This window comes from Mus musculus, chromosome 8 (genome assembly GCF_000001635.26).
Source record: "Mus musculus strain C57BL/6J chromosome 8, GRCm38.p6 C57BL/6J".
NCBI classification, from domain to species: domain Eukaryota; kingdom Metazoa; phylum Chordata; class Mammalia; order Rodentia; family Muridae; genus Mus; species Mus musculus.
The window spans coordinates 111380459-111394445 of record NC_000074.6 but is presented as its reverse complement, the minus strand read 5'-3'; the positions used below and the strand labels follow the sequence as shown (position 1 = coordinate 111394445).

The following is a 13987-nucleotide window of genomic DNA, read 5'->3' as shown; positions in this document are numbered from 1 at the left end:
CAGCATTTAGATGCGCATTCACACGGTGGGACGACGTAAGTTTTTAAACATTAAATATAACTATATATAATATTTAATTATATAATATATAATATTTAATTATTTAAATATATAATAGATACTATATAATAATTATATATAATTATATGTGATTAAATATTAAATATAATTAATTTCCAAATATTAAATATATTGTGGCTGAGTTTATATATTTCATACCCCCCAACCCCTGGGACTAGACCAGACCTCCGCCCTAGTGACTCTTGTCCTTGGCACCTCTTGAAACTGCCGAATTGAATACAGTAAGTTTCCCCCTTGAAGATGCGGTTCCTTGAAGATGTAGAAGTTGCGTGCCCGCCGAGGAGGTGGTCCTGACAGTCACCTTCAATGCGCTGGCATCCACCAGCAGCCGGGCACACCTGGTGGGCACGCCCTCTACCTGCCCAGGGCTACCTGGCGGGCCGCGCTCAGCGTCTTGCTCTCGGGGCTCGGGTCCCTGCGGGCCAATGGGGAGGCGGCTCCGGGCAGCAGCCGCGTCCCACCGAGTGGCCAATGGGAGCAGGGCATGCAAATGAGCAGGTGCGGTGGCGGCCGGCCCGTTGCGGCTGCCCCGGCTCCCGAGATGTTAGAGGCGCGCTGGGCAGCCGCGGAGCAGACTGCCGGGCTCCGAGATCCGAGCTCCGCTCTCCCGCCATGGCCCCCGCTCCGCCCCCCGCCGCCTCTTTCACGCCCGCCGAGGTCCAGCGGCGCCTGGCGGCCGGTGCCTGCTGGGTCCGCCGCGGGGCCAGCCTCTACGACCTCACCAGCTTCGTGCGGCATCATCCGGGGGGCGAGCAGCTGCTGCTGGCGCGGGCTGGCCAGGACATCAGTGCCGACCTGGATGGGCCACCTCACAGACACTCCGACAACGCCCGCCGCTGGCTGGAGCAGTACTATGTGGGCGAACTGCGAGCGGACCCGCAGGTACCAGGCGGCCCGGGGCACTCCCCGCTCCCTGCCTCACACCCCTCCCCCAGTCCGCCACTTTAGAGAGCTCAGATCACCTGCCCTCTAGGAGAACGCAAGGTGACAGCCTCCACCCTCACTTCCCTCCGTTTTCCCAGTTTCTCTCCAGGTAACCGGTCACTGACACCCCCTCTCCCATCCCCCTATTTCCCGTTCCTATCACCAGGAGCTTGGTGTTCCCGCTACCCCCCTGACCCGGCTGCATCCTCCTTCCAACATGTCCCTTCTGCAGCCCCCCTACCGCCTGACAACTTCGACTCCTGTTTCTGCCTCCAGCCACTACCTCCCACCCCACCCCCTTTCTCTCTTCTCTTCCTTTTCCTTTATCAGCCTTTCTGGTTTCCTTTCTTGTTTCAGTAGTGGGTCCCTAGGCTCACCTGGCCTCAGTTTCTCCATCCCACCACTCTCTTGGTTCAAGGAGACACAAATCCAAAACTCTGCTCTGCCCCCTTCAGGGGCTCCTGTGGGTGAGTGAGTGAGGGGCCCGAACAGCGTTTTATTGATTCTATCCTCCAGCCCCCGGTTTTATTTCCGTCCTAAACAGTGTTGTGGGTTTGAAAGAGTGAAATAAAATACACGAACCAGCTTGCTAAGGAGAAGTCGATATTTCTAACCCAGACTATGCTAAACTCTCGGTACTGCTGTGTGGTACAGACTCATCTTGGATTTTTACCTTCAACCCATCCTGGGTGTTATTCTCATTTCAGGATGTGGAAACAAGGGTTCAGTGAAGTTCTATAAATGTCTGAGGTCAAACAACTAGGTAGTACAAAAATCAAGTGTTTCTTATTCAAGAATCAAAGTCGTCTCCATCTGGAGGGTTGGGAGACAGAGCTCTTGGTAGACTCAGGTGGAGCCAAGCTAACTCCTTATTCTCAAGCCTGATAGCAGGACTGGTGACAGCAAGGCCATCGTGATTAGGTTAAAGCAACGGTTGGTCCTTGTTGCTCGCGATCTTTCAAGTGCTTTTAGATCTTTAGATGAAAGGACATGCTGTCCACTGTTCCAAGAGACACCTCTTATCCATCTTGCCTAATTCTTATCTCTTAGTCACTTACTTGGTTCTTAAACGGATTGACGACACTGTGCTGGGCACCAACAGCCATTGAACAGAAATGGTTACCATTTTCATGGAGTGAACAAGTTCATAAGGAACCTTACTATGGACTCGGTCATTGTTTAATTACATTTATTAATATTTATAATATTTGCATACTGGGTCTGGAGCAGGTTCAGTAAGAGCTACCTTGAAGAAAGTGACATTTTCACCAAGAGCTAATTGAAGACAGAGCTTAGCCAAAAGTGGTAAGAAGAACATTCCAGACAGAGGAATAGCATGTATTAAAAAACAAACAAACAAACAAACAAACAAACTGTGGCACAGTCAAGAGACAGCAATGGAACCAAGGTGACCAAGGGCTGGCAGGTCAAGGGAAGAAAGAGGTGGGAGCTAGAAGTTATTGGGGCTTGATCAAAGGGCCTCAAAGGCTGTGGTTGGGGGTTTGGGGGCTTGACTTGCAAGGCTAAAGGACTTAAGCTGAAGAGTGGTGCGGAAAGATTTGCATCTTCGGAAGAGTAGCCTTGCTCCAGTGACAAGGAGCGGAGGGAACTCCAGTGGATGTAAGGAGTTCCAGAGAAAAGGCATAGTTTAACCACCATGACCAGAAGGGAAAGGAGATTTCATAATAGAAGATTTGACAGATTTCATAAACTGTCCAGACTTGGCATTCGACAGCGGGGAACCCAGAACAGTATAGGGAGCTGGTGTTTGGTGTCAGGTCTTGCTGACAGAACAGAAGCTTTGCTGTGAGAAAAATTGCTACAGAGATCAGTGAGCAGTTAGGATCAGAACACTGGAGATGGCCAGGCCTGTGAGGGTACATGGACCTGCCCTGTATTGTAACTGTGTTCTGCAGTCGGGAGCCTGAGGGTGTGGCCTCTCTACTCAGTACCATTCTGAATGTCACTCCCTCCCCTGCACTGGATGGCCCCACCTTCCTGCTTTGCCAACCACCCAGCGTCAGGATTTGGTTTGGTTTCACCTTGCCCTGCCTGACCCCTAGGGTCAGAGAGAACTCAGAGGCAAAACCAGTTCACCCTGGGCTCCCTACACCTGCTCTTTACCTGTTATATCCCCAAGTCCCAGTGTGGTCACGTTGCAAACAGATTTCTGGGCCCCAAACTGGGGGTATAGAGAAAACTAAAATCTAAGAGTATAACTCCAGGCCCACAGACCTAATCTGGCCAGCAGCCAAAGTCACCCTAGTTCAGTAGGGGCACTCTGTGTCTTCTTCCATAAAGAAGGCTCACCCCACTTTTTCCCCTGTTCCCTACTTTGCCACACCCCTATGTACGCACTGCACACACACACATTCACACTCACACAAAGGCACATACAGAGAACAAGTCAGACTTGTTTGAGCTAACATACTGTGGGGTAGGGGAGATGAAAGATCTGTAGCTGATCGGGGAAGCTATCTCACCATCCCTGGCTGCCAGAGGCCAGTGGGATCAAGCCCCTTAGCCTAGGCATGGAGAGAAGTGCTCTCCCACCTGTGGACATGAAGCCCTGTTGTGAACACCACTTCAAAAAAGAAGCAGAGCTGGTGAGTGGCTGGGTGGGTAAGGGCGCTTGCCACCAAACATAATGACCTACCTGAGTTGGATCCCTGGAGTCCATACAGTGGAAGGAGAGAACTGACCCCTGCCTCTGACCCACCCCTGTGGACTCTGCACAGGCACATAATAAAGTAAATAACTTAAAGAGAGAAATGGGCAATGAAGGGATTTAGTGTGTAAACCTTCCTCCAAGACCATAGACATTATGTCCCCGAGACTTTGGTCACCTATGAGTCACTGACAGACACCCCCTGAGTTATGATGTTGGATAGCCATCTCTAGATAGGCTCACCTTTTCTTTTAGCATTTATTGACCCTGGGTAATAATACCAATGCAACCATGTGTCTTTTTTTTTTTTCATTTCTGTGTTTGTTTGGTTTGGTTTGGTTTGATTTGGTTTTTGACCCCAGGTCTTTCTATGTTATTCTAGCTGTCCTGGAACTCAATGTGCAGAGCAGTCTAGCCTTAGATTCACAGAGATCCACTTGCCTTTGCCTCTAAGGGTCTGGTTTTAAAGATGTACTCCATCACACCCAGCCTTACATATATATACTTTTAAAATAAATATAAAATTGGGGGAGGGGCGGAGACAGATATTAGGTGGCCCAACCTGGCCTCAGATTCATGACGTAGCAGAGGATGGCCATGGTCTTCCCACTTCTGCCACCCAGGTGCTGAAATTACAGACACGTGCCACCATGCTCCATTTATGCCGTCCTGGGACCAGCCCTGTGCATGCTAGACAGGCAGTGCACCAACTGAGCTGTATTCCCAGCCCCAAACTTAAAATGAGAAAAATTGTCTCTTTGTATCTCCTAAAACCCATCATGGATCACACTATAGGAAACACTGAAGCACTGTGGGGCAGCTCCCGAGACTAGTGAAAGGGGTGAAATTGTGTATAGAAAAAAAAAAAACAAAAAAAACAAAAAACAAAAAAACCGTAGAGCTTTTTCTGGTAAGAATTACAGATTTCATCACAGCCCACATCAGGTCCTTTTCAAACCACAAATCTGACACCCAGGGGAATGGTAACTGTCAGAAAGAGACCTAAGTTTCTCCTGCATTGCATCACAAGCTTGGAGGATTCTTACTCAGGATCTGGTGGACCTGAGCCATCTGCCTGAGAGTAATCCAGGCAGGATAAACCTCAACTCTCCAGACTGTAGCACGGAGGTAGGCATTTGTCTGAAGGACTTGGGGCCACATCCCAGTCACATCACATAGGATGTTTCCGAGTAGTTAAGAACGCAACGGTCCCTGCCACCTGTGGTTCTGCTAGGCTTTGTAGTATAGCCTCAGAGTTTCAGGGTCTGCGTGATTAAATGGGAAGAAAATCTAAATGCAGGAAGCCTTAGAGTCCCTCCTTTCTGTAAAGTGTTGGGACACCTCCAGCACCGTCCTACTTGGAGATCTGAGCTGAAACCTGGGAGAGCTGGTAATCTATCTCTACTTGCGTCCTGGGGTGGAGATAAGAAGTCAGCTTGCTGAAATCGGCTGTCAAGAGCTTTCCAGGAGGGCCTGCCTGATCCAGCAAAGGTCACCATCCTTTCCTAACTGCTCTGTCCTGCTGTAACACCAGCAAGTCTTACCTGGAGGATGAAACCAGGGCCGGCTAGTAGCACATCTGTAGACCCGGCCACTGATTCAACACACAGATCCCAAGAGTGTTTGCTGGCATTGCTTCAGATTGGACTTGAGAGCAAGAATTGAGGAAGAAAATCAGAAATGGGACTCTTGGGAGTCCAAAAAACACACGAAAGTTATTTCCTTCAGAAACATTGCCAGGAAATATCCCAAACCATTGCCTGAGTGGCACCTGTCAGCCTTGCTAGCCCTGCTGTTTGGTGTCTCACCTCCCTAATAGGACACATAGTGTTAACACACATGGTTTTTTTTTTTTTTTTTGGTTGTTTATTTAGACAATTAGCATGCCCCCCCCCATTGTCTGTGCAACCTACCTCTCTGTTGAAGCAGCCTTTGCCAGGGTCCCCTGAGCCTTGGCTTCCATAGCTCTGGAAGTTTGTTCACACCCTCTCTTTGCTGGCCTGGCTGCAGTCTTGAGGCTGACCCCTGCTGGGGCCTCTCTGCTACTCTTCTCACTTGGATACCTGATCCTTTTGGTTTTCTGCCTGAGTTCATTTTCTATTGCTACTGTAACAAAATGCCACAGGCAGAGATTTAAAGCAACTCCCAAGTATCCTCTTACCTTTCTGGAGGTCAGAGGTGGGACGTGAGGAGACCAGGCTGCATTCTTTCTAGAGTTTCTAGAGGACCCTGTCTTGCCTTTTCAGCCTTCCAGGGACAACCTGTGTTCCCTGAGTGACTACTAGCCAATGTCTGACTATTTTAGCTTCAGCTCCATCATCACATCTCCAACTCTGACTCTTCTGTCTCAATCTACCACTAACAAATGCTTTTAGGGTTATATTGGGCGCACCCAGATAATCCTAGATAACCCCCCCCCCCAATTCAAGATCCTTAACTAACATCTGCAAAGTCCTTTTGACAAGTAAAGTAACATAGTCACAGGCTTCAGGTCCTGGGACTCGGATCCTGGCAGGAGAGGGCATCCTTCTGCCTACTGTGCCCTGTGTGTCCTTGGTCCCCACCTCTGAGTCTCTGGTGCTGCATTCTCTTGCTTTTCCTCTGCCAGCAAAGCGGGAAAGGCTGAAGACAACCCGGGTCTTCAGCCCAGTGGGTTCAGCGAGCCAACTTCTCATCCCCACTCCACAGTGGAAGTGGAGTTACCAGCTCTCCAAGGTTTCAGCTCAGACCTCCCTCCACATTCCGTTATGCTGGAGATGTTCCAGGGCTTTCTGCAAGCGCCTTTTAACCCAGGCAAACCCTTCTATTGCTACAACTCAGTGGAAGATGTAGGGCTCTTCCAAAGTCTGCAATGAACCCTTGCCTCCTCCCAGCCAACAGCACCTTTCAGAGGTGTCTCTGTCCTAACCTCCTTCAGATGGGGGGTTGTTTGTTTGTTTTTGTTTCGTTTCTGCCTCTGAGTTTCCCCTGAAAGGCGGCATGCTCTCTGCAGGGTGGCTTCCTTCACTCAGTTATCTCCCCTGGGAACTCTCCTCTCCTCTCCTCTCCTCTCCTCTCCTCTCCTCTCCTCTCCTCTCCTCTCCTCTCCTCTCCTCTCCTCTCCTCTCCTCTCCTCTCCTCTCCTCTCCTCTCCTCTCCTCTCCTCTCCTCTCCTCTCCTCTCCTCTCCTCTCTCTCTCTCTCTCTCTCTCTCCAATATCCAAAAGTAGAGTTCTTTGCCTAGCATGCAGGAGGGACTAGGTTTGACTGCTGACACCCATAAGCTCAACACAGTGGTGCATGCCTATAATCCTAGCACTGCAACAATGGGGAGGTAGAGGCAGGAGGATCACACACATATGCACGCATGCGCGCACACATATATGCACACACACACATGCACACACACACATACTCACAGGGAATTTAAAGTTAGCCTCAAACATGAGTCATAAGATACATAAGATTCTGCCAAAATAGAAAGAAAGAAAGAAAGAAAGAAAGAAAGAAAGAAAGAAAGAAAGAAAGAAAGAAAGAAATAGAAGTCTCACCTTGAACTCCTGACCTGCCAAGCGCTGATGTTACCATTGTCCTAAGTTACCATGCATGGGTCCATGGTTTGTTTTATTTCTTTTTTTTTTTTTTTTTAGGACAGAGTCTTGCCATATAGCCCAAAGTAAGCTCAAACTCAACATCCTCCTGCCTCAGCCTTTCATGGGTTGAGATTACAAGCACATGATGCCACACCCTGATTGTTAAATTATTACAAGGCCTGCACTCTGAAACTCCCTACATTGGAATAAATGTGGCTTCTATGATCCCATTATTGCCCCAGGTCAGAGTGAATGCCAGATCAGCCTGGCTTCCTGAATGCTCTCCTTTAACCCTGGCAAGTCCTTGAAAGTGCCAAGTTTAAACATGATATGATACAAGGTGGCATTACAAAACAAACAAAACCTCAGCTGATTCAGGGAACTAAGTAGAAGAGACAGCCAGTTCAAGGATAAAAAGGTCACAGTGAGTCTTCCTTAAATGAAGACCAGTATTTCACAGACAGTAGAGCGAGGGATGGGGACTGGCTATCCTTTCAAACAAGGAAAGGACACTGGAAGCAACATAGGTAATTTCTTAGAAATGCAGTAGCAAGCAATGGGTGCTAGTCCATATCTAACTCTATTTCTGAGCACTTCCTAGCAGGGCTAGCTTTAATCTGAGGACCAAGGACATCTATCTTCTGGTCCCCTGATGCAGCTTAGGGTCTTTCAGAGGTCTCAGCTTCTAATTAACTCTCACTATTAATAGGCCTGCATGTGCCAGGTCCTTATTTGCACTGGACTTGTGAGTTGTCTTTACCCTCACTGACATAGTGAAACGTCCTCTATTTTGACCCTGATTTTTTTTCCCAACCTCCCTTTGTGTTGTGTTATATCACCTGTAGTCAGATAATAGCAATCTCCAATCATTAGAGATGGGGCTCTTTGCCCAGGGCCTGGGAAAAGCTACAGAAGGAAATGGTCAGTAATCGAGCAGGACCTGGGATAGCATCGACCGTCAGCTTGATGGGATCTGAATGCAGCTAGGAGGTAAGTCTCCAAGACGCGGATGAGGAATTGTTTAGATTAGGTTAGCGTCTGGACATAACTGTAATGGATTATCTTGATTAGACTGACGGAGATGCTCCACCCTAAAAGGGAGCCGTGCTCTTCTCTGGGCTTGGATCCAAGGCTGCATAGAAAGAGGAAGCTAGCTGACAGTGGGATCTGATGAGCCTCTAATCCTGGCTGCGGAGGCAGTTTAGCCAACTATTTCAACTCCTTGACTTTCCTGCCAGGATGGATTGTACCCTCAAATTGTGAGCCAGAATAAAGCTTTCCTGTTCTTACATTGCGTTCATCTGGATATCTTATCACAGCAACAGAAAAGTAAGTGATATAGAGGCTAAATCTCCATGTCCTCGGCTAGTAGGTGTTTGCGTGGTACAATGGTTTTGCTGCGCTTTGGGACTGGAGTCTTTAGGACTTAGGTAGAAGACCTGGATGCCAATAAACCTTACAGAAGTAACAGTAAGGTGACTTAAGTTTGTTTGGCAATATGCATTTTAAAAAACAAATTTATCATAGATTTTAATTTTAATTTTTCTAAGAAAGGGAGAGGGAGAGAGGAACAGAGAGAGAGAGAGAGAGAGAGAGAGAGAATGAGTTGATATGATATGCACCATGCACCACAAGCATACAGGAGCCCTCAGAGGCCAGAGGAGGGTATCAGATTGCCTGGAAGTGGACTTAGTGATTGTGAGCCACAATGTGGGGTCTGGGAACTGAATCCTGGGCATCTGCAAGAGCAGCCAGTGCTCTTAACCACTGGGCCATCTCCCCAGTCTAATCAGTCTTGTTTTTCCTTTTCCTTTTCCTTTCCTTTCCTTTCCTTTCCTTTCCTTTCCTTTCCTTTCCTTTCCTTTCCTTTCCTTTCCTTTCCTTTCCTTTCCTTTCCTAAGACATGGTTTCTCTGTGTATCCCTTGCTGTCCTGGAACTCAATCTTTTGAGCAGGCTGACCTCAGAGATCCACCTACCTCTGTCTTCTGAGTGTTGGGATTAAAGAGGCATGACACCACACCTGGCTCCATTTTCTATTTTGAACCCTTAAAGTAGATAGATTGTTCAGCTCAGAGAGATCCAGCGTTGAGGGTCCATGAGTGGTTTTAACCATTAACTCACTGAAGACGGCTGTGCATGACATTACGCCAATGGGGAGCACGCGATTTCTTTTGGAGTAAGATGGGATGATTTAGGGTCCCTCTTATCCTTCTGCCTGGGCTTCTCAACCTTCTGAAGACAGGAAGAGGATTCTTAGATCGCTTCTGTTTGCTTTCTGGATCTCATAAACTGCCTGTGCCTCTGGGACATGCCCTGTGTGAGGGAGATCTCCAACCCAGAGCTCCTTCCCCTGACACATGCCCCACTCTCTGTATGCTCAGTTACTGATTAATCAACAGGCTGGACACTCCAGTCCCCTGACGGCTGTGCCTCTATAGAATGGAGGTTTAGAGGTTAAAATGTAAGATGGGGAGATGTGTTGGATTAAAAAGTGGATCTGGAGTCACAGGGACTGAAGGACCCTCTTTTTCTACAGCTGGACCCTGGATTCTGTGATTTAGATCATGTTAGTTTAACTAGGCTGGCAATGTTTGGTCTTTCTTTCTTTTTTTTCCTTTATTCTCTTCTATCTGAGGACTCACACATAGCCCAGGATACCCTCAAACCCTCTTATGTAGCCGAGGCTCTATCTAGTCCTGATCTTCCAGCCTCCATCTCCCAAGTGCTAGGACTGTAGGCACCTATGACCACTCCTGATGGGAGAACTCGCTTTATGGACATTATATCCTGCATGTCAGATATTAATATTATCAGTCATAACAGTAGCAAAATTGCAGTTCTAAAGTAGCAATGAAAATAACTTTCTGGTTGGGGGGTCACCACAACACGAGGAACTGTACTAGAGGGTTGCATCAGGAAGGTTGAGAACCTCTGCTCTAAGGGGCCTGATGTCTGACAGTGCAGTCAATGCTCTTGAAGGTCCCTGGTGTCCGGCCTAAGCTGCAACAGAGGAGGAGCACCCAGGGGATTGGACAGTTCTTGCCTCTATTGAATGCAGAAGGAGGCTGCTAGGCTAAGGAGGTGGCTGATAAGTTACGGCTGCTTGGTCACATACGTCTACAGAGAACTGTGCAGGATCAGGTGACTTTCCAGGGCCTTGTCTCCTTCCCAGAGATCTACCACGGGGTCCAAACATACTGTGTCCTCACCTGTACCTGGCTGCCCTAGAGAGAATATTTAGGTGACCTGAGAATCATGGGCTAAACCTAAGCTTTGGGTTGTGCCCTTTAATCATGTAAGGCCAGTGTAGGGTGTCTCAGTGAGTGCTAGCCTACGCTGGGGCTATCTCTGGAATGCCAAGCTGGCCCAGGGAATCCTCTAAGTCTCTTCTTCTGAGTTCCTCGTCCACCATATGCTATAGGAACATTGCTGAACGCTCTGTTGATGACACAATGGAGCTCAAGCAGGTTTAAGAGCAGAGCCATTGGCAAGAAGGGGCTTCCTTCCACCATGCCTGAACTCAGCCCCATGAGAAGGTCAATGTGCATCAATAGGAGCTGATCCCAGTTATCTGACCTTGAAGTACATCTTGGCAGTCAGACTTGATCTGTCAGTATCTGACCTGAGGAGAGGGGAAGAGACTCTGTCACACATATAGCACATGGTGTAGATATATGTGCCCTCAGAGAGTAAAGACTGACTGGTGGAAACTGGTGAGATCTGGGGATGTGGCTCAGCTGGTAGAGTGCTTGCCTAGCATGCACAAGGCCCTGGGTTTGATCCCCAGTACTGAATAAAGTAGGTGGCTACTCAGAGTGTAGAAGCAGGAGAATCGGAAGGAGTTCAAGGTTACCCCCAGCTACATAGAAAGTTTGGGGCCAGCCTGAGCAACGTGAGACCTGGGTCAAAACAAAAGGAAGAGGAAGAGAGGGAGGAAAGGAAGAAGGGTGTGGGAAGGGAGGGAGGGAGGGAGGAGGGAAGGACAGAGGGACAGAGAGAGAGAGAGAGAGAGAGAGAGAGAGAGAGAGAGAGAGAGATCTGAGCCTCTGGTTCCACCTTTTCTGAGTGACTTTTTAATACCAAAATATGGGTATAGTAGATACCCAGGACCTAACGATGGAACCTTTCAGGTGCAGGGAAAAGGAACATAGTTTGATGGGTTAAAAAAAAAAAAAACCAGAGCCGGGCGTGGTGGCGCACGCCTTTGATCCCAGCACTCGGGAGGCAGAGGCAGGTGGATTTCTGAGTTCCAGGCCAGCCTGGTCTACAAAGTGAGTTCCAGGATAGCCAGAGCTATACAGAGAAACCCTGTCTCAAAAAACAAAAAACAAAAAAACAAAACAAAACAAAAAAAAGCCAGAGACAGATATGACCTTGTGCTCAGAGGCAGGGAGCCTTAGTAATTGTAGCATTTGCCACCTGGCCTTGATCCTTACATGTAGCCAACAGCTGTGGGCTTCAAGAAGACCCCATGGAATGTTCTAGGTGTAGGATACTGGACCTGCTGAAATAATAGGTCAACCTGGTCTACAGAGTGAGTTCCAGGACAGCCAGGGCTATACAGAGAAACCCTGTCTCAAAAAAATAAAAATAAAAAGCAAAAAACAAACAAACAAACAAACAAAAGTCACTCAAGGCCTTTAATTGGACAGATGGTTCTCGAAGGTTTATGGTGTTTGCAAGTGTCCAGTTTGTTCAAAGGTGGCATAGTACCTTTTAAAAATTACAACTAGACTTCAGTTTTAATCTCTTAATTTGTCTTTTTTATTTTATGTGTATGAGTGTTTTGTTTGTATGTATGTCTGTGCACCATGGGCGTGCCTGGCACCGATGGAAGCCAGAAGAGGGCATCAGACCCCCTGGGACTGGAGTTACAGACAGCTTTGAGCCTCCACGTGAGTGCTGGGAATCGAACCTGAGTCCTCTGGACGAGCAGCCAGTGCATTTAACCACTGAACAATCCCTCTGTGTGTGTGTGTGTATGTGTGTGTGTACATGGGTATGTGTGTGTTCAAATAAACGGCCTTGTGTGCTCACTAAACAGACATCCTATCTCTGAGCTGCATCCTCAAACTTTATGTCAATGAAAATGCTGTCCAAAAATCTGTAAGAATGCCAGTTTACTCACGTTCCTGCCAACGGAGTGTGGTGTTGTTTTGTTTAAATTCTGTACTAATAGCTGAAGAAAAACATTATTTTTTTGGCTTATAGAAAATATGAGGAGTTCAAAATATTTTCATGTTACATTTATACATATTCAGGAAAGTGCCTTTTATACCCTTCCCCTGTTTTCTATTAAATAGTTGCTCTTTTTCTTTTTAGAAATCCTACTCATTTACTCAGTGCGTGAGTGTGTGCCAGTCAGAGGACAACTCCTGGGTCCTAGTTCTCTCCTTCCTCGTGAGCCCCAGGGATCAAACTCAGGTGGTCAGGCTTGGTAGCGAGGGCAGTGTTCACTGAGACATCTCCCTGCCGACCGACCGCTCTTCTTAGATTGATTGGCAGTCCTTAGAAACGAAAGCTCAGTGCCCTCAGTTCCAGCCACCTCTGCTGCTGCTCCCACTCGGCTTCTCGTTTGTGTTTGGCTAATTCGGTGGGTTTCCTTTTCTATACAAGAAGTTTTGACACATTTTCTTTAGCAAAAAAAGCTATCGGGGGCTAAGAGATAGCTCAACGAACAAAGGGTAGGCTCACAGCAAAAATACAAGAAAAGTTATCAATTAGGTCCAACTTAGAAAGGATCCTTCCTTTAAGATTCTATACATTTGTTTAAGAGCAGCATCCTATGAATAAGCTATGCGCAATGGTTTTTCTTGTTTATTTCTTAATAATATACTTTTTTAGTGTAAAAATTAAGCTTTTTAATTGGTTGTTGCAATACATTTATGTTTTAATGTTTTTGGACTGGTCTTTAAAAACTTTACATTCATCACATATGTGTGTGTGATAAACATAAATATATAACATACATTTATTACATATATTTATATATTATACATACACTTAAATATATAATATATAAATATATTACATATATGTTACATATATTTAAATATATAATATGTCTATAAATATGTTACATATATATTTAATACTATTTGGGAGCTCAATTTTGTACCAAGGAAGTCAAAGGGCTGGAAGTATAGGGCAGAGGTAGATACTTGCCCAGCATGTGCACAGCTCTGGGTTCAATCCCCCAGCACTCCAAAAAAAATCAGTAACAATAAATACATTAATATAAGTTTATGTTCACACATGCTTATAATCCTAGTGTTGGGAGGGCTAAGACAGGGGAGATAGATATATATATATCTTTCCATTCCAAACAAGAGGCTACTCCACTATAGAAAGCAAAGGTCAGGAAGGGGCTGAGAGTCATCCTAGCCTTGAGATCATACCACAGTTGAATCTACCTTTCAGAGGCTGGGGCAGCTCAGCTTGCCCTAAGCCCTGTGGTCAAACAGCAAAATCGAGGAGGAAAGCAGCTCATGCAGATCTATGCAGATGGTGGACCCTAGGCTCCAGGTTCATGCTGCGGGTTAGAGGGTCCAAAGCAGAGGCTGGAGAGGTCAAAAGTGGGGAGCGCCTACGTATTTGAGGGATGAATGGCTGTGAAAATCTGGGGAATGCAGGAAAAGGGGAGCATGACGGAAGGAAAATGTAGAAGCAGCTTTGCCCTTGAGCTCAGCATCAGAGCAGGTCCCACGCACTGCCTGGCTCTGTGCAGCCTGGGACTGGAGGC

At 47.1% G+C, this 13987-nt stretch overlaps 1 protein-coding gene across 1 annotated transcript in view; it reads left to right on the top strand.

The window, feature by feature from the left end:
- The first annotated feature begins 624 nt into the window (after positions 1-624).
- The window catches only part of Fa2h (fatty acid 2-hydroxylase), a 48684-nt gene continuing 35321 nt past the window's right edge, over positions 625-13987 (top strand). Inside the window, exon 1 of the mRNA NM_178086.3 lies at positions 625-963. Coding sequence (NP_835187.2) covers positions 694-963 — 270 coding nt within the window. The 5' untranslated portion in view covers positions 625-693. The remainder of the gene's footprint in view (positions 964-13987) is intronic.